This window comes from Amborella trichopoda, chromosome 13, assembly GCF_054954075.1.
Source record: "Amborella trichopoda isolate Santa Cruz 75 chromosome 13, AtrichopodaSantaCruz75HAP2 v2.0, whole genome shotgun sequence".
NCBI lineage: Eukaryota > Viridiplantae > Streptophyta > Magnoliopsida > Amborellales > Amborellaceae > Amborella > Amborella trichopoda.
Genome location: NC_142348.1, coordinates 24,256,048 through 24,275,567, shown reverse-complemented (window position 1 = coordinate 24,275,567; position 19,520 = coordinate 24,256,048). Strand labels below are relative to the sequence as shown.

Sequence of the window (19,520 nt, the reverse complement as noted above, 5' to 3'; positions counted from 1 at the left end):
TGAAGATGTGCTGATTTTTGGCTTTCTAGAAAACTACAGTGGCTGAAAGAAAGACCATGAATACTTTGGTGAAGTCGATATAAAGAATGAAGCTTTGATGCTTAACATTGAGGATATAGATCTGTTGGTTTCATCATGAAACCAAAGTTCAAGAGTCGTTAGAGAGGACCAAGAGAACCATTGCCAAGCCAATATACAAAATACTAAGCAAGAAATACTTTATTGGCAACGAAGATTGAGATGCAAATTGTAGAAGCAGATACAACTCCTCTCAATCAAAGACGGGCAGAATTTATGATGACCTTTAGTAGTTATTTCTGAAAGATTTTCTCGGTAGAAGAGGTGGAGCCAATCTCCAGTTTCCGAAGAATCACTAGCAGTGATGAAGCATGGCTAGAGTGGCCATTTTTGGAGTTTGAAGTACTTAAAGCTATCACAAAGCTTGGCCAAGACAAAGCCCTGGCTTAAGGTATTCCCAATTGCCACTTTTGGGAGTCTTTGGGGCCTGATGTGATGGGGATCTTTACCCCTCTTCATCCTGATGTGATGGAGATGTTTGCCAAATTACACCAAAGAGTTATCATTTACAACGGCCCTAAACGCCAAGCTTGAAGTTGCTTGAGAAATTTAAACTTCAGACTATAAGCTTATTGAATGATTCCTACAAAAGTCTTAGCCAAGGTTGTTGCATCCGGGCTTCGCCTTCTTAACGAGGTTGTTTCTCCACCCCAAGGTACTTTTGGACAAGGTATGCAAATCTTGGATGCAGCCATCATTGCTAACAAGTGAACTGATAAAAGGCATAAGTCTGGAAGCCACCTACATTGATCTATTAATTGGGCCTTGAAAAGGCAGACGACCATGTTAACTGGGATATGTGGGACCTAGTTATGACAAATATGTTGTTTGATTATGACTGGGGAACATGGATGACTAGTTCCATATCAAGTGTTCATTTCTCATTCCTCATAAATGGATGTCCCCATGAATGTATCCCATCTGTTAGGGGCTTGAGTCAAGGTGACCAAGTGTCATTTTTCCTTCTCAATCATAACCAATGTGTTCAAGAGAGGTGAAGAAGTACAAAAATGTCTCTTAAAAGGAGAGCAATATTGGGCCAAATGTCTAATAGCCTTCGAGTTATATGTTCTCAGTGGGAGTTGTACCCTAGTCCCTATCTCTCCAACGGCTTTAGGGAAGTGGGTTGGTTTCCTCTATTTAATGGCCTAAGGGTGGTTTTGGTATTTTGATGTTTTCTATCTAAGGTTAGGGTTTGTTGGGAATTGTGGTTAATGGGTTTGGGTTAAGGTTCTGTCTCTGTGGAGGTTTCTTTCTCAAACCCCATGGAGATAGTGTCGAGGCTTCAAATATGTTCTACACGTCGAGCGCTTTCCAATGCAGTGTATTTTGTGGGCATTTTCTTGCTGAAATGTGGTTTATTTTTAGAAAGAATATGAGATTTTTTAGCATCATGCAATCTTCAAGTTTCATGATCTATGATCGGTTTTTCGGTGATTTCTCACCATTTGGGAGGAGATTTTCGATGAAATGAATCGGGATTCCACAACTGTTCTTTTCATAAATATCAAGCCACGATCAACCCAGAGATGGGAGGTGATTTTGGGGCCTATCTATGTCTAGCTTTTGGCTTGGACACCTTCAATGACCAATAACTCATCGGGTTTGGGGAGTTTTGGGGTGACTCTTGCTGCAAATCATTGCAGGATCGAGCTCTACAATTCTAGGGCAGCAGAATAAAGAAGAAGACATGTATGGAAAGTGGCACGTTGCTGATATTTTGATGTTCATCCATAAAAGACTCAAAATCCCTTCAAAGCTTGAAGTCTTTTATTCAAATTTGTTGCAAAACAATTGTTACGTGACCCTCTACAATTTGGTGGTGTCCAATCATTTGTTTGATAGTAAGTGCCTGTATGGGTATGGGTTAAACCAAGTTTTCCAAGGACAAATATAGATATTTTGGGCATTTTTATGTCAAGAAAATTGCCCTTTTTGCATCATAACGGGACAAAAAGGTGATAATTCAGCCATGTAAGGCCCATACTTTAAATAATCCATCCATGGTTCAAGGCATCTATATAAAATCCTGGTGGGGACAATGGTTGGAAGCTATTTGCATTGTTTGGACTGTTTACAACAGTTAGAAAACCATTGAAATGGGCCATTTTGCTGTATTTCCTATCTAAAAACAATAGTTGCATGAAATTAACTTTTCAATAGTTTGCTATGACACATTACCTTTAGTAAATGTGGTCAAATGGCGTCAGATTAATGTTAAATTTTAAAGTTATGGGTTTTTAGCCTCGTGCTACTATTTTCAAAAGTCTCGGGCCCGTCAGGTTCCAATTTCTGGTTGTTCTTTTGTAACTTTGCTATCTTTTGTGTGCTTCATAGGCGATGTACTATAGTCTGAGAATAGTTCTCCCTATTTCTCATCATCGAGCATCCTTTTGAGCTGATTTTTAGGGGATATCTTAGGGGTATCTTGGATTAGATTTGAGTCATGCTTTTGTCATGCTCTATTACTGACGATCTGATAATAGATCTGGGTCATAACTGACTTCATAACTCATGGCTTTTATTTGTTGGGCCTTCCATCATCCAAAATGATCCCTTGAATTTAGGCCCAATACGTTTCTGTTTGGGGCCCCCTCTACCATCTTTGGTATGTCCGGCTTTTTCTGATGCATACTATCATATTGCTATCAGACTGGACTACCATTAGTTTGTTTGCAATCTGTGGGTTGCCTTAGACTGGGAAACATCATCTACCATACTTCTCAAGGATTTTGGGTACAATGTGGCCTGGATACCCGTCCTCTGGTTTCAAACTCGCATTTTGCTACAGGTTTGCCATGTGTGGCCTACCAGGTGCTATATGGTGTAACAATAGGCTCGAACAAATGTGTGCAAGATTCATTTGATAGGAATAAGTTTCAAAGTGGAGGCTTGGAGAGTGGGCGAAACGAATGAAATAAAGGATATAGGACAATTTTTTGGAACAAATGTATTGGTCTTCACTAATGTGTAGGTAAACCCAATAAAGCTGAATGGCATTGGTTATAGGAAGGTTCCAAAGAAGGTCGGCATCATGGAAAAGCTTATTCTTATTCCTGGAAGGTTGTCTTACGCACATTAAAGCCACCCTTTAAAGCATTCCCATTTTCTACATGTCCTTGATTCATAAGCCTATGAGCATAATAAGAAAAACATGAATGACTAAAAAAACATGAATGACTGATGTGTTAGTTCCTCTGGAGCACGCCTAGAGACCTACATGAATTCCATTTGCTGAACTGGTAAAGGCTTGCTAACTCAAGGAGCCATTTGGTCAGGGGATCAGGAGGTAAAGAGTGTATCAAGCTAGGGAAATGGTGGTGGTTCACAGTGCACCTTGACCACATTTGGCTTATCCATCATCCAACCATAGTTATGCAACGGAACCTTCATGAAGGTTTCCTAGAAGACCATCTACGTCTCAGACATCAGGCTCATGGAAGGGTATCAATTTTCTTCGCCATTCCTCTACTCATACCATGTTCATTTCATTGCCAAGTCAGGTGAAGAAACCAGATTTTTGAGAGCTCGTAGCTTAACCAACGGACTTGGAGGTCCACTTTCTATGTAACCCGTGTTGCACATGGTGTGGAACAGTTTTTGTAGGGTGCTGGGGGGCGCTCTGCGGGCATGGGAGGGGGCATAACAAGTTTGAGCTCCTCTCTTTTGTCATAATTGGGATGATGAAGAGGTGAATTTGGAGGCTCTAAGAAGCCACTTCATCCCCTTTAGAGGCGGCTGAGATTATTTGGTGCCCCACCTCAGCAGGTGCCTTCTCTGTATCCTCCTCCTAAAGAGTCCTCACTTCACAGCACTGGCTCGTGAACCATTAATTGTCCGAAGAGTCTGGTCCATCCCTGCCTTGTCAAAGTTGCACGCATTAAATTGGCTTGCTGAATCCAACAATCCTTTGACCGTCTGACGCAATAAAAATAGAGGCATCCTGCTTTCAAACTGCTATATCATGTGCATACATGGAGAAACGGTCAACCACCTCTACTACGTTTCCAGTTTGCCTTACAGGTATGGTCCTTTCTTGGTATTTCCGAGTGGCAATAGGTCACCGCTGTGCCTTTAGAGGGCCTTTTCCAAAGTCGGCTATTGCCACAAGAAAAACAAACCCCTCTCCCCTAAACACAAACACACATAAAAAAAAACAAAGTAAAAAAAGCAAAGAAAAGGAGAAAATTCCTTTCTGGCCTGGGTGTTGCTAGCATGGCATTTCACTTTCCTAGGCATAATTTGCTCTTTACTGGTAGTGCATTCTGTCTTCTATTTGGTGGTCTTATTCAGGATGGAGAGGGGGAAAATCTGTAAGTTTTTCCCAAGGCCTTTGTGCATTTGTGATTGGGTTTGCAGAAGCAAAGTGCTGCTCAGAGGTTTAATGTTTAAACATTTCAGTTAGGCTTCCATTATTGAAAAGGATTGTCTTAATGTCACTAGCCAATCGTGGAGACAAAAAGAAATTCCTAGTGGTTCAAGATGGGCGGTGACCCTTTTACCTTTATGAACAACGCTTGCATTTGTTTTCCATTTTGGAATTTTGTTATAGATAAAAAAATCCAATTGAATCATTTTGTCATTTTCATAGTTTGGTCTCATTGATGCTGATGGGGGTGCTTCCATATAGCAGCAGTTTTAGGTCATGTAAATTATTTAGCATATGATAGATGTAATCCTAAAATTCCTGAGTCTATTCAGCTCTTGAGAGTGGCTAATTTGGAATTTGAGATGCGTTAGCCATGTCATACTAGATATTCGTTTTGATTGGTGCATGTATGGCTAGGTTTCTATAGTCAGAATATTGACAAAATGAAGTTTTGTCACGATGATATGTCTCGGTATTCCAGTGCTTCTCTAACACAATCTATGCTTCTCAGTGTTTGATGCATCAGATTTCTCATGTTATTTTTTTTTCGTTATGCTTAGGTCAGAAATTTCAAAGTCTTGAGTACAACACAGACATAAAACTTCTCTTGCTTTGCACTTTCCTTGCCCTTTCTAGGATGTTTATTATTCCTGCAATTTGCATTTATTTCTCTTTTGAATGAATGCCCATTATTCTCTAAAACTTTGTGTTTCTTGTAGTTACTATAGAATAAGTTTCTTTTACTTCTATAAGTGTTTTTCATTTTTCTTTTGAGGGATCAGTATGGACTGAGGCTAAAACTGGATAAGTTATTAATAACATCTTAATATGTAGTCTCTACATTATTCATTGCAGGGTTACATACTGGAAGCAGGAGACCTAGAAGTCTAGTTGCCTTATGTCTTGGAGTTCTTGGCAAACATTTGGAGGATATCATTGTTGATCTATGTGAGGTTTCTTCGATCTTTCCACCAGACATCAAGGTGAGTACTTGACTATCGAAGCCATTTGAATATCCAAGCTTAGATTTTCAAGTTGCACGTCCTTAGCTTTCATTCTTCCCATTTTAAGAGGATTCTATTGTGTGAGGTCATCATTCCTTGATAAGTGATATGTCCAATCATTTTCTTTTGTAAATAATTTATGCCTGTGCATTCTTTTTACTTTTCTTTGGTGCATGAAAATAGGAGAGAAATGATACAAATGATGATAATTCTATGTATTTCCCTAGAATCTATATTTAATAATTTAAAAATCCTTCTTGTCTCTATAAATCTTTCATTGTGTAAAATAATAGATCATATTTTTGTTGTTCAGGGTCTATTATATGTGTGATGGAAAGAGTTTAAGCTGGAAAAAATTGCATTTGTTTTTTTTGATTGACCAGATCAAGTCCTGTCACCCCATTGGCTGTTGACAGCATGGGGTCTGCATCCTGCATTTTAAAACACTGCACAAGAGTTGAGAGGAATTGCTGCTCCCATAGAAGATACTTGACCTGTCCACTTGATGTGCTTTGTGCATCATCATTCTTCTTTGGGTTGAGGAGAACTCACCCTCGACTTGGAACCTTCATCTTCATCTATCCCTAGCCCAAGATACTCAGACAAATCAGTAATGTTGAAGATATCCGAAGTCTCCATATTGAAGGCAAAACGACCTTGTATGCGTTGCTGCCCATCTTCAAACCGTAAACAACCCTATCGTGTGGTAATTCAACTTGTTGTATTTGCCTGTGGGATACCTTTCATCTGCTCAACCAACTCGTCAACAGTAGCATGACCCTTCATTATAAAAAAGAAGAAGCAGTAGCATGTCCCTTCCATTAGTCTAGATAGGAACAAAGTCAAGCTAATGGATTCAGTTCTTCCTATATACCACCTCGAGCGAAATCTTACCAGTTGACTTGCTATGAGCACTGTTATAGGCAAACTTGGCTTGAGGCAATGCTAGATCCCACTGTTTCTTCTTTTTCCTCACAATACTTCGGAGAAGATTTCCAAGATTTGCCAGTTCAGTCTGCCCATTTGTCTGTGCATGATAGGCACTACTGAACGACAATCGAGTATCCAATTTCTTCTACAAAATTCCCCCAAAATGGCTGGGAAACTTAGTATCCTCATATGAAGTTATCATTTTCAGAACATTATGCAAACTCACTATCTTTCTGAAGTATAAATTTGCAACATGTGTGGCATCCAAGGTCTTCTTGCAAGCCATAAAATGAGTCACAAATATAGAATCCATACCTTGTTGAGAACCGTGGAAGTCCTAGCATGAAATCCATGCCAACATTTTCCTAAGATGCATTGGGAATCGGAAGTGGAGAATAAAGCCCTAGCCCGCTGCCCTTTGTGTGAGAGTGATATATTTTATTGTTGCTCCTAAATGAGCTGATACGTACGACATTTTCTTGACAAACTGCATAATATCCCTCTTCAATTTTGGCAACTAATACTTGACTCCAATGCTATGGCTTCATCTTAACTAAAATGTCCGCCAATACCTCCTTCATGAAGTTCTATTGCAAGGGTCTCTCTAGGGGAACTTGCAACTATAATCCTTTAAAGAGAGATTTGTCTTAGAATAAGAAAATCCCACTAACTCTATCATGGCACCAAACGAATATCTCCTTGAAGTTAACACAGTAATAGCATCCGGCATGGTAGCCGACTAGGCCGATTTTCTACTCAAGGTGTCTGCCACTCTGTTTTGATTCCCTGCCTTATGCTGGATGACGAAAGTAAACTCCTGCATATAGGCTACCCACGGAGCATGTTATTGATTTAGTTTATGTTGCCCACTAATATATTTCAGCGCTTCATGATCTAAGAACAAACGAAGCTCCCTTTGGATCACATATTGGTACCAATGTCTTGAGGCTTGAATAATAGCATAAAACTCCACATCATATGTGGAATATCGGTGCTGGGTGTCATTGAAGAAGGCAATAGGACTCCCCTTTGAACTTAACATTGCACCAACTGAAAACTCTTCTTGGCCTTATCATTTGATGCAAACACCCCCTTCTTAAGCATTCTGTGATAATTTCTATGATTGAACTGAAGCCCCTGACGAACCTCTTGTATAAAGTAGCCAATCCATGAAAACTGCGAACATCAAGCACTGTAGTAGGCTAATCCTTGATGGCTGCTACCTTTTTCTGTTCAACTTTAATGCCCTTAACCGAGACAACATAACCAAGAAATATTAAGTTGTTTGTCATTAACTCGCACTTTTTAAGATTCGCCTACATCTGCTTTTCCCGTAACAAGTCAAATGCCAATCGCAAGTGCTCCGTATGCACTTGCTCACTTATGCTGTATACTAGAATATCATCAAAGTAGACCACCGCAAATTTACCGATTAGAGGTTTGAAGACCTTTAATCACCGTCATAAAAATACTAGAAGCGTTGGAGAGGCCAAGTGGCATCACCAACCACTTGTAAAGGCTCTCTCATGTTTTGAACACTGTCTTCCATGCATCTCCTGGACAAGTACGGTTCTGATGGTATCCACTTCTCAAATCTTCATTCGAAAGCATAGTAACACCAGCTAGCATATCCGAGATATTTTTGAGATGCGGAATTGAGGCGGTACTTGAGTGTTATCTTGTTAATAGACTTACTGTCCACATGCATGTGCCAAGTCCCATCCTCTTGAGGTGTCAATGAGGCTGGGATGGTGCATGGACTCATGCTTTCTCGAATGAACCCCTTCTATTGAAGCTTTTTGACTTGTCTACAATTTTTCATGCTCCTTTAATCTCATTCTGTATGCAGCCTTGTTCAGTAGGCTAGACCTTGTTCAAGGTCTATGTGATATTGGATGTCCCTCATAGGTTGTAATCCCTAAGGAAGCTCATTGGGGATGACATCACAAAAATCTCTCATAAATGGCTGCAACCCTTCTACTTAGACCACTGCATAAAACATCTTGGACTCCTCCAATCCATCCACATCCTCAACCAAGCCATCTTGTACGGCTTTGGGTGGTTTTCCATCTTCAATTTCAACTTTCACCATCTCCTAAGACATATTTTTTTCACAATGCCCCCTGCCAATCATGATTACAAACCTTCCCATAGGTGGTGCATCATGTGTGAAAGATAGTAGTGCGCAACCAATTTGCCTCCTCTACTTCTTGGGGTAGAATCATACTACCCTGGATCACCAAAGCTTCCCCATGATCTCTAAATGTCACTTCGAGCTCTTCTTTCTCTAGTGGCTCATCATAAACTAGGTCTCTCACAATTAATTGCTTGGTGTCCTCTTCAAGAAATTCCTCAGCATGGTTTACAAATGTTCTGTTTGGGCCTTGAGAGGAGACGTGGCTGATTCCCCAATACTTAAAAGCACTTAAATAATGTTGGTTTTTGGGCTATTTAGGCTACTAGAACTGCCCCCAACACTTGCAATATCCTAATGTTTGGATGAACTAACAGGCTGTGAGGTTTGTCGAGCTACCAAATTCCCACTCTTTTCTCTACATTCGCTTATGCTGGCAGTTGTACTGCCTAGGCCGCAGCCCACTTTAGCTGCATGGTTGTAAGCTTCATCTAAAGTCCAGTAACATTATATGACCACCACATCTTGTATAGGTGTTCTTTGCCCCTCCTACTTAATGAGCTAGGGACTGTTCCTCTTTTTCAACAATGTCACATCGAGCCATCAACTGATGAAATTCATTGTTGTACTCTTCTATACTCTTTTCTCCTTGACGAAGGTTATTCATCTTATGATAAAGGGATTGTAGATGATTTTCATGTAGGTATTTTTCCTTTAATTTCTTTTTCATCATCTCCTTGGCATTAATTTTTGGCTTTGCCATTCTTTCCCTTCTAGACCTAAGTTTTTTCCTACCATGCCAAGGCACCCTTCTTCAATTTTATAGTAACAATTTGTACTTTTTTATTTTTGAGAACTTCCTTGTAATCAAGAACCCTTCTTACAGTATTTAACCAATCTATAAACCCCTTGGGTTGAGGATTACTGTCAAAATCAGGAATATCAACCTTCATGTCGAAAACCGTAGATTGGTGCCTCCCTGTTGTCTAGGCCTTCCATTGCTGTCTGTATCACTTGACTTCACGCCAGGAGCGGGATGGTGAAAGAGATTAAATTTGGCTTCTTCGTGGGCAAATAAATCCCATCTTGCCCATGAGTGATGTCCGCACACTTCTGTGTAAGCTGCTGGACTTGCCTTTTGAGGTCTTCAATCGCCTCTTCTCTGGGGTCATGGGCAATATCTAGGAGAGCTCCCTTTCCTTAGTGCCTTCTCGCGGCTATGGGTTCACCGAAATCACAAGCCTAGATAATCAATATTATATAGCAGAAATCAACAAGTTATAGGCAAAATTTGGCAAACCTTGGGTTGAGATCAGTAAACTTTTGGATGAAATTAGCAAAACATGGCCCAAAATCAACAAAACACCCTAGACTTGGTTATAGTTCTCTGGTCTTGTTGTTGAAGAAACTTGGGCTCCCACACGAAATTGATGTGGGAAACTTTTTAGAGAACACCAATATCAGCAAATTTCAGGCCAAGCACAAGCATCAAAATAGGAGCCTAGGGTTTCTTATTAAAGCACAATTAGAGCTCCCAAAAGCCCAAGCTTTCTGTCTTTTTCATTCTGAAAAGTCACGTGAATGGCTGTCCATAGCCCCACACACCTCTTAAATATTATTACTTAATGATCAGACATTAAATGTCCATAGAATAAATGAAATAACCCAAAAGTCCTAAACTTAAGTGACTTTTAAAATAAATGACCCTGCAAATAAAATGAAAATCCCCAACTGGTCCAGAAAATAAAAGCCATTAAAATAATTTGAAAATCATCCTAAGCAATTCTTGCCCTTATTGTTCTTCGTAGTAGCCCTCCTAGGGTTTACATCCCTCAAATTATACACAAGAGTTAGGAGGAATCTGCTGCTCCCATGGAAGATACATGCCACCCTGTCCACTTGATGCACTTTGTGCATCATCACATATAATGATATGTCACCTTCTTATCATGCTTTCTATCATCTTTTGCCTACCGTTAGCATTCCATCCCATGTAACAAAGGCTCTATCACAACCTCAATTGAAGGCTGTAATGTGGGAGGTACGGCAAGTTCTTGAAAAGAGCAATACTTGGGAGATCCGTAAGCTTCATAAAGGAAAGGTGTTAGGATGCAAATGGGTGTTTACAGTGAAAAACGAGGCGGATGACATGATTGACGGATACAATGCTAGGTTGGTTGCAAAAGGTTTTACTCATGGTATAGATTACAAAGAGCTTTTTGCCCCTGTGGCAAAGTTAAATACTGTTTAGAATCATGCACTTATTGGCTGCAAAAAAATCTTGGTCCTTGCATCAGCTAGATGTGAAAAATGCCTTTTTATGTAGGGATCTTCATGAGGAAGAGTGTATGCCCATGCCTTTAGGTTTTCAACTTCAATTGGAGATAGGAAGGGTGTGCAGATTGAAAAAGGCAATATGTGGACTTAAACTATCATTGAGAGCTTGGTTTTGACAAATACAATTAAGCCTTAGTAAAAATTGTATTTAGAAGGAGTCAAGTTGATCATACACTATTTGTGAGGAGAATAATGTTGGGATTATAACACTCATATTGTAAATAATATTTTAGTGACGGGATAGCTTGGCACTCATCAAAAAACTTAAATGTTACCTAAGTGTTTGAAATAAAAGATTCGGGTCCACTGAGATATTTTCTGGATATTGAAATGTTAAGATCAACGAAGGGAATAACTATTTCCCGGAGGAAGTATGTGCTAAATCTGTTACAACAAACTGGAATGTTGGGTGCCAAATTAATGGATACACCTATGCGAACCAATCATAGACTTCATGAACAGATGGGAGAGTTACTGAAGGATTCTTGTCAATAGCAAAGGTTACTGGGCGTTACATGTCTCACAATTATGCAGCCAGATATATCTTATGCGGTTTATGTAGTTAGTATTCATGCATGCCCCTCAAAAACCTTATTTAGATGTCAACTATATCCTAAAGTATCTAAAGTCATCTACTAGTAGAGGGTTGTTGTTTATTACTCATGGTCATATGGGTGTTGCAATCTACACTGAGGCTGATTGGGCTGGTTCACAGATTGATAAAAGGCCAATTACAGGCTATTGTACCTTGTTGATAGGAATTTTGGTTTCATGGAAGAGTAAAAAAACTAAATGTGGCCAAACCAAGTGTTGAAGTTGAATATAGAGCTATAGCACATGGAACATGTGAAGTCATGCGGGTGGAAACTATCTTGGCTGATTCGGGAGTTAAAGTTCAGTTACCTGTGACCCTTTATTTTGACAATGAAGCAGTTATTCACATTGTTAAGAACCTTGTTTTTCATGATAGAACAAAGCATATTGAGGTATATTATTTTTTCACAAGGGAAAAACTTGCAGCCAGAATTATTTGTACTCATGTGAAAAATCAAGAGATCATTTGGAAGATATCTTCAACAAAATAGTTGTCTGTGACGGACTGCAAAATAGTGTTCTCAAGCTGGGCATAATTGATGTCTGTGCTCCATATTGAGGGGAAGTGTCGAAAGTACAGCAGTAAGGTAGGGACTTAAATAGAATAATTGATTCTATATGTCATGTATTCAATGTACAATTGTAAGTTAGGGACATAAATGGAATAATTGATTCAATAGGGTTATGTGTGATTTATAAAGTCACACCAAGATACTGTGTGTAATCTTTAATAATATAAACATATGGTGGATTCCAAAAAAATGGGTCATGTCATTCTCCTCTCTCTCTCTCTCACACACACCTCTGTTTCTTTCTTCCCTTCATTCCCCTTCCACCATCAAATACTTGTTGATAAGTGTAGATTTAATATTTTATATTTTTCAACTAGAGCTTTATAGCCTCATAGGGGTTTTGTTCACGAGCCAATTTGCAGGTTGGGAAGCACCCAGCTGTATAAATTTGCTAGTGTGAATGAAAGCACCATATTTGTGACTCGTTGGGCCTAGTCACTTTTTTATGTGGTAGAAATACAAAAGCCAGGTATGGTGTATGTTGCCAATTATTCTCTTATTTTTTCTGTGTAGATCTGGGCAATATGAAAGCAAAATGAAGCATGATGGCAAAGCCAATATGTAGTACTTTTTCAGGGAGATCAACAAGGTAATACCTTTAATGCTGATGAAAGAGTGTAAGTTTCTGTTGAGAAGCCAGAAAAGAAGCCAACATGTGCCTTGATTACTTGCCAGTCATTTTATGAAAACTTAAAGCTGGCCACACTGCTCCACCAGGAAGTTAAAGATGCCTATGGCATACAGACAGTTGAGCAGTAGCCCTAATTTCATCTCACTTGTGGGTAGTGGACTATCACTACGAGGCATTTATCTTTAGGTCATGACTAATTTGGACTTTTTGTGAAAAAGAAGTCGCGCTTTCTTTAATAAATATATTACATGTAGAGGCCCTCAAACTTTTATAGTAAGGTTGGCACATGAGTGGGAATTTAGTTTGAGCAGAAACACCATGTTTTTGTGTGTCAGATTGCCCTTAAACCAACATATGAGGAACAAGTAACGTGACAACGTACTCAAGATTCTGTGAAAGAAATGGAGAGATGACGTTACTCTCCAAAAAAATAGAAATGGACAGTTGAAGTTTATCCCTCATACATACAAGTTTACACCCACCCAACAGAAATAAGAAAAAGAAAGAAAAGAGGGAAAAATAGAATATTCTTCCCAATGATTTTCTGTATCTGTTGAAGATCTAGGCTATGTATGCTTCATGAGGTTCTTGCTTTGTGGGGTTTTGTTTGTCCCTGCCGTGCAATCATTGCGTATATTTGTGGGGTTTTGTTTGTCCCTGCAGTGCAATCATTGCGTATATATGGTTCCTTTATTTTCGAGAAACACTTCTGATTGTCTTGCAACTGTGGTTTATTCCTTCGATGAGTACCTTGCAGTAGGAGTTATGGCCTTGTATTTGCTCCTTTAATGAGACTTGTAACTGTGTTTTAACTGTTTGAATAGTTACTTTATGGGAGTTTTGTTGGTCACTGCAGTGCAATTATGACATATATGATTACTTTATTTTCGAGAAGCACTTTTGATTGTCTTGTACCTGTGTTTTGTTCCGTTGATGAGTATGGGCTTGTGTTTGGAGTCATAGCCTTGCGTTTTGTTCGTTTGATGAGTCATGTAACTGTGTTTTTATTGTTTGCTGGAGTCTCTTTCTATCTTGCTACTCGCTATGATTCTGGTTTATAAAATGATATATTTTTGTTTCTTGTAAACAAGTAAACATCTGGAATGTGCTTCTGGTCTTGTAAATTTATTTGTGGCTTAAAAATCACAACCTCATCTTGTTTGATGTCTCATGAACTGCAGATGGCAATATTGAGCATCTCAAGGAGAAGGAAGTTACTAGATGATTACAGCATCATTGCCCTAGCAGACACCTCATGGGAGCTATTGGATATTTCGGGGTCTGCTGTCAGCAATGTTGGCTTGGAAAGGGTCCCAGGCATCTGTCCCAATCTGAAAGCTCTTGATATAAGGTTTGGAACAGGAAACCAGATCTCAGAATAATGAGACCTTTATTTATTTTTATTTTGATAAATAAAATAATTTTTATAGATAACAGATAAAAACATGAAGAAAGAATAATGTTTACTGACAAAAAAATAAATGCAAAAATGAATTGCAAAGAGAAAATAAGCTTAGTGCTTAATCATGTAAGGAAATATTTTTTGGCCCAAATGGACTCATCAGAGTACAACACAGTCTGACTCTAAAATGGGATCAAACCTGTTGGCTGGGATTTTGTCTCCATTACTAAGTTCCTCAGATCCACAACTGAGGAGGATGCTCTAAAGACCAACCCTTCTGTTGTTTTAGCCACCCAAAGTCTTGGATCACATGATCAATGTGCTTTCTGGGTGCCCGGAAAAGGGGGAAACTGTAGGTATTCAATGTAACACTTCTAGACTAACCACCAGGAGGAGGATAGACCTACACACATGATCTATGAAAATAATTACTTGCCTCTTCCATCAAAGCACCCTAACTACTTGGCTAACCAGTGTAAGGGAACATGTTATCCCAAGTAATATAGAGTTACTGCTAGAAATCAGCAAACTGAGCAAAAGAGAAGGGGCTAAAATCAGTTATAAAAACCCAAAATCAAATTAGAAATAAAACCCTAAACCAACAGCAAACCAGCTAAACCAACCCCACCCCTGGCCCCGGCTCCCGCCCCCCCTCCCAAAAAAAATCCTAAACTAGAAAAATCAACAATAAAAGAGAAATGCCCTAAATTAAAAACACAAAATATTAATAGAGGTGAGAGAGAGAGAGAGCTTGGCAAGCGGCTCTTTTGGGGATTCATATTCCACCTTTTTTTGAGGAGGTGTGCTCTCATTTTTGGCCCCAAAATAAGGAGACGCTTCTCTCAGCAAGATGTATCTCTGCTGCATTTTTGTGAGCCAAACGTCTGAGATCGCTAATCATCTTGGAGAGGCATCTCCTGGTGCCCAAACAGACCCTTAGTTTCTTTAGTAAGGAGGTTTCTAAAGCACTCCAGAGCGATGAGAAATAAGTAGGGAAAGAGCGTGTTGTCTTGTCCTGTTCCATTCTTGCCTTTGGAAGCTCCAAATGAGTCATTGATGATAACAGAAAATCCAGGGGAGGTGAAACACATTCGTATGCAATTGTTAAAGGTTTCTCCAAAGAAAGACATCAGTTTAGTTAATTGAAGGATTTTCAATTAACTTAGTCCTTTTGAAGATCTATCTTAAAACAAAACGCATTCTCTAGTTGTTCATTGCACAGGCTGTGAACAATTTCATGGCCAACAATAGCTTGCTTGAATATGCCTCTGTTTTGGCAAAGGCTTCTTGTATTGATTGATGATCAATCTAGCTTTTGCGCTGATATTACTAATTAGCAATGATTTTGAAAATCTTCTAATGCAGATTACAAAGGTCTATCGGTTTAGAAGCAATCACAGAAATTGCACCTATTTTCTTTAGAATGAAGGTGATAAATGTTGATCTAAGAGATGTCATGATGGAGTTAAGATGGAGAGAGCTATGATGGATTGATGGTTAGCCATATTTCATCACTCCTTATATGCCACGGTTTGTGGAAAAATTGGGTTGGGAACTATTTGAGTGGGGAGATTTATTTGTGCTGAGGTTCATGAGGGTAGAGGCAATCTCCTCATTGCTGACTTACCTCCCTAATTACAATTTTCTATTTAATTATTTTGGTGTCACTAGGTGTGGGAGGTGTGAAGGAAATTGGCTGAATGGTGCCGGGCAATTCCTCGAAAAACAAAAAAAGTTAATTTCATTGATGATCTCTTGTTTTTGTGAAGTGATGGATCCATCTGAATCGTTTAAGTTTGGATATGGTTGTACTAGACTTGGGGGCCATGGTTCTGTAAAGGAAAGAACTTGGTGCAAGAATCGCCTTGCCAGTTTGGCTCTGAGGCTAGAATCCCAAAATGAAAGAGGAAATGAAGGTTGAGGATGCAAAGGGCTAGAATTCCATGAGATGGTGAGGCAAGTGTCGTGCTCCAAGGGATATGTCGGCTTCGACTTGCTTCAATGTTGGAAGACCGGCCACATATGAAAAGAAAACCGAGTTCAAACCCACAATTTAATGATGACTAGGATGTCATAAAAATGGACAAAAGATGAAAAGAAAATTAGTAGGATTTATATTTCAATCATTATCATCAATTTCTTCATAATCATTGGCTTCATTCCTGTCTCCTCCATCCGATTCCAAATCATCATTAGAATCGTCATCTTCTTCAACATAATGGTCCTCCTCAGTTTCTTGTGAATCGGCCTCCTCTTCGTCACCTCTCTTTCCTCCTCCTTTGTGTACTAGTAGTGGTGGTCATTAGCCCTCCTATGGGTGGAAGCTGGTCCTAAACTTCCTCGACCATATCCCAGGTCAACCCTCACGAAGGATCTTCAACCAACCACTCTTTTGGCATAATCCAAGTCTTTGGATGAAATGGGATCTCTCTTTGGGATCTTAAAAATGCTCATCTATAGCATCATATTATGCTTGACAAATACTAAATTATTGAGCCTCTTTTTCTCAAGCTGGTTCTTGCTTTTGTGTGGAACTGTAGTAAAATATATGAGCCACAATTCAGACTTATAAAACTAAGATAATACCCTAATAATATGAATCACTAAATCTATGATAGTCTTAAATTTTTACCATATCAAAGGAACTCCAAATTTAATATCTAAATTCATATGAAACTATGCAAAATTAATAAATACTAAGGAAATTACCTACATTTGATTTAGTCCTTGGTCTCACCACCATTTCCTTCACAAATGATTTCAAAGTACACTTATACAAAAGTAACTCGTTAGCATATATCTTATCTTGGATATCATTGTGTAGATCTAGCCTCTCAAGACATTCATTAACGGCAAAGCCTTCCATAATTGCATCCTTTTTCTCAATTCCTAAGTTTGTGCAGAAGAACTTCACGTTCAAAACCTCAAATAGTACAATTTCAGGTAATGACTGATGAAGCTGCCTAAGAAAAAGGGTCGATTGGCTAAATATGCCACTCCTGCCCTTCGAAGTTGGGTGCTGTATGGCTATCAAGACATATGGCCGACACAATTTCTGGGCTGATGAAGCTGCCTATCCCATTTTGTAATCTATTATCTCCCATATTGAGCAATACGTACTCTCATCATTGACCAAAGCCTTTGCTACCTCCATCTAGTGCATCATATTTAGAGCCCATAATGGGCTTCACGTCACCATTAACCTATTTTTAAAATTCACTGAGGGTAGAAAGACTTTAACCTAGTAGACTACCCACTTGACAAACTCTTAAACACACTGTCACATGCCCTTTCCCCTTTAGCACATCTAGGCCACTTACATCTAGATAACTCTTCTAAAGTTAACATCAAACTCAATAGCTTTCTCTTCTGCAATATTCTTTGTAAACTTAGAAAAGAAGTGGCAAATCCGGTTACCTCAGCCCTTGCTATATCGCTCTTCTAAGCGATCTTGTGCATCATGCTGAAGGCAATGGTGTGACTATATATGAACATTGTCACGACTGTAGCCTTAGGAAGTGTACTTGATACCCTAGGCAGTTCACTAATAGCCTTAAGCATGGGTCTATGCACTTTGCTAAACATGGAGTTCAAAAGTTACAAGGCCGCTTTTAGTCCAATAAATTAGGAATAACCATATTTTCTGTAGCATTATCAATTACCACTTGAATACCATTCTCTTCCCCAACCTCATTGAACTTGTCAATTAAAGTAAAAAGGAATGGTGCATCCTGTACATTATCAAATGCATCAATAAACTTTAGAATTCGTGTCCTTAAAGGACAATTCACCTTTATGTTCATTACACTTCTGTTCACATCACTCCATGTACCTGTCATAATCATGATCCTGTGATCCTGTATTGGATGCTCGCATCCTTGTGGGTTTGGGGCACTCCTTTGTGAATTGTACCTCCTTATGTTATCGTTTGAAAAAACAGCTTGCTCAGTGCCTAGGAGGCTGTCTCGCCTAGGCTTGGGCAGGCCTTCCCGAGCGGAAGTTCTTAGGCGTTCGCCCTAGCAAGCTAGGTGGGTGCTTAGGAACATTCATAAAAACGACATTTTTTTTTTGCATGTTTGGGGCCATTTTGCGCCTAGAATCTGGGCAGCCCAGTTGAATCCAAAAAGGATTCTACAGTTATATATTGTATAAAATATAAGAATTAGGTATTTGGGGCACATCAGAATTCAAAGTATAGTACAAATTAGCACACACTCCATAAGTAACCATAAGTCGGTCCATAATCCATATCCAATTAAAACTTAAAATTTACCATTCATAGTTCAATCAAAGTTCAAAGTTTAATAATTATTCAACATTCATCATTCATCATCAGAAAAATTAGGGTCAGCTGCATTGGTATCATATTCATCGGAATTGTCATCCTCGTCGACATATTGGTCGTCCTCATCTGTCTCTTCTGAATCTGCCTTTTCTTCCTCCACGCTCGTTCTCTGTGCAGAAGATCTAGTGGCCCTAGGAAGGTCAGCTGATGTCCCTGAAGCATCTATAACCATGTCCCATGTCAATCCTTCATATCCCTCGACTCATCATCATCAACTAACCGCTCCATAGCGTTGTCCATATTTTTTGATCTAATGGGGTCTCTCTTATCAAACATGTCCTTCAAGAATCGATTACACTTGACATAGACTACGTCATTAAACCTCTTTGATTCAAGCTTGTTCCTTCTCTTTGTATGAATCTAACAAAATCAAATGAAACTAATTAAAGTCTATGGTTCATGTATTATTAATACAATTATACAAATTACCTTTACGACCTTACCCCTTCAAAAGCACTCCAATTGCGCTGACAACCGGAAGAGGAAGTGGTTAGGTTTAAGATCTGAATGATCAACTTTTGTAAATTTGGAGAACTACACCCATGTTGGCTCCACCAATTGGCTGCAAAGATATAGAATAAAATCATAAATAAATAATAGAATTATAAAAGAAACTTGATTACGTGAACTTGATGAGCTTAAAAATATTATTACTTCTTGGATCAATTTTGGCCCTTAACCTCATTGCCATTGGACTCCCAAAAGACTTTAATGAGCACTTGTAATTTATCATCTCATCAGCGCATATAATATCTTGGATATTAGGATCAAGGACTAACACATCTACAGACTTATTAAATCCAATCATAATTGTATCATTTGTGTGTATATCTTTGTCAGCATAAAACAAAGCTGGGTTCAAATAATAACCAGCTGCATGCAATGGCCGATGTAGCTGCGTATCTCACTTCTCATCAATAATCTCCCAAACAAGGTTATAACAGTTCTCATCATCATCAAAATTTTGAGCTCTCTTTCTTGCATTTCTCCATGGCCTCATATATATAGCCCATATAAGGCTTGTCACTATCAACCATGCGAAGGACTTTGACAAGAGGAAAAAATACCTTAAGAGCGGTTCTTCACCTCTCGCCAAAAAGCCTTAGAAAGGATAATATTTGTCA

General features: G+C 39.0%; 1 protein-coding gene and 1 non-coding gene across 8 annotated transcripts in view; both read left to right on the top strand.

Annotated features, from left to right (window-relative positions):
• The window catches only part of LOC148779118 (uncharacterized), a 49,867-nt gene that overhangs the window by 11,363 nt on the left and 18,984 nt on the right, over positions 1-19,520 (top strand). For 4 of the 7 annotated variants that reach the window (XR_016047680.1, XM_088855988.1, XM_088855989.1 and 1 more), the window contains exons 2-3: positions 5,282-5,430; positions 13,831-14,000. Coding sequence is in view for 6 of the 7 variants with exons in the window: in XM_088855988.1 (XP_088712114.1) it covers positions 5,282-5,430; positions 13,831-14,000 (319 nt within the window). In the remaining variant the exon portion in view is untranslated. The remainder of the gene's footprint in view (positions 1-5,281; positions 5,431-13,830; positions 14,001-19,520) is intronic. The other 3 variants (XM_088855986.1, XM_088855987.1, XM_088855985.1) reach the window with 1 other exon arrangement.
• LOC148779119 (U11 spliceosomal RNA) lies at positions 17,020-17,147 on the top strand. Its single transcript, XR_016048692.1, has one exon. It is a non-coding gene; the product is annotated as a U11 spliceosomal RNA (small nuclear RNA).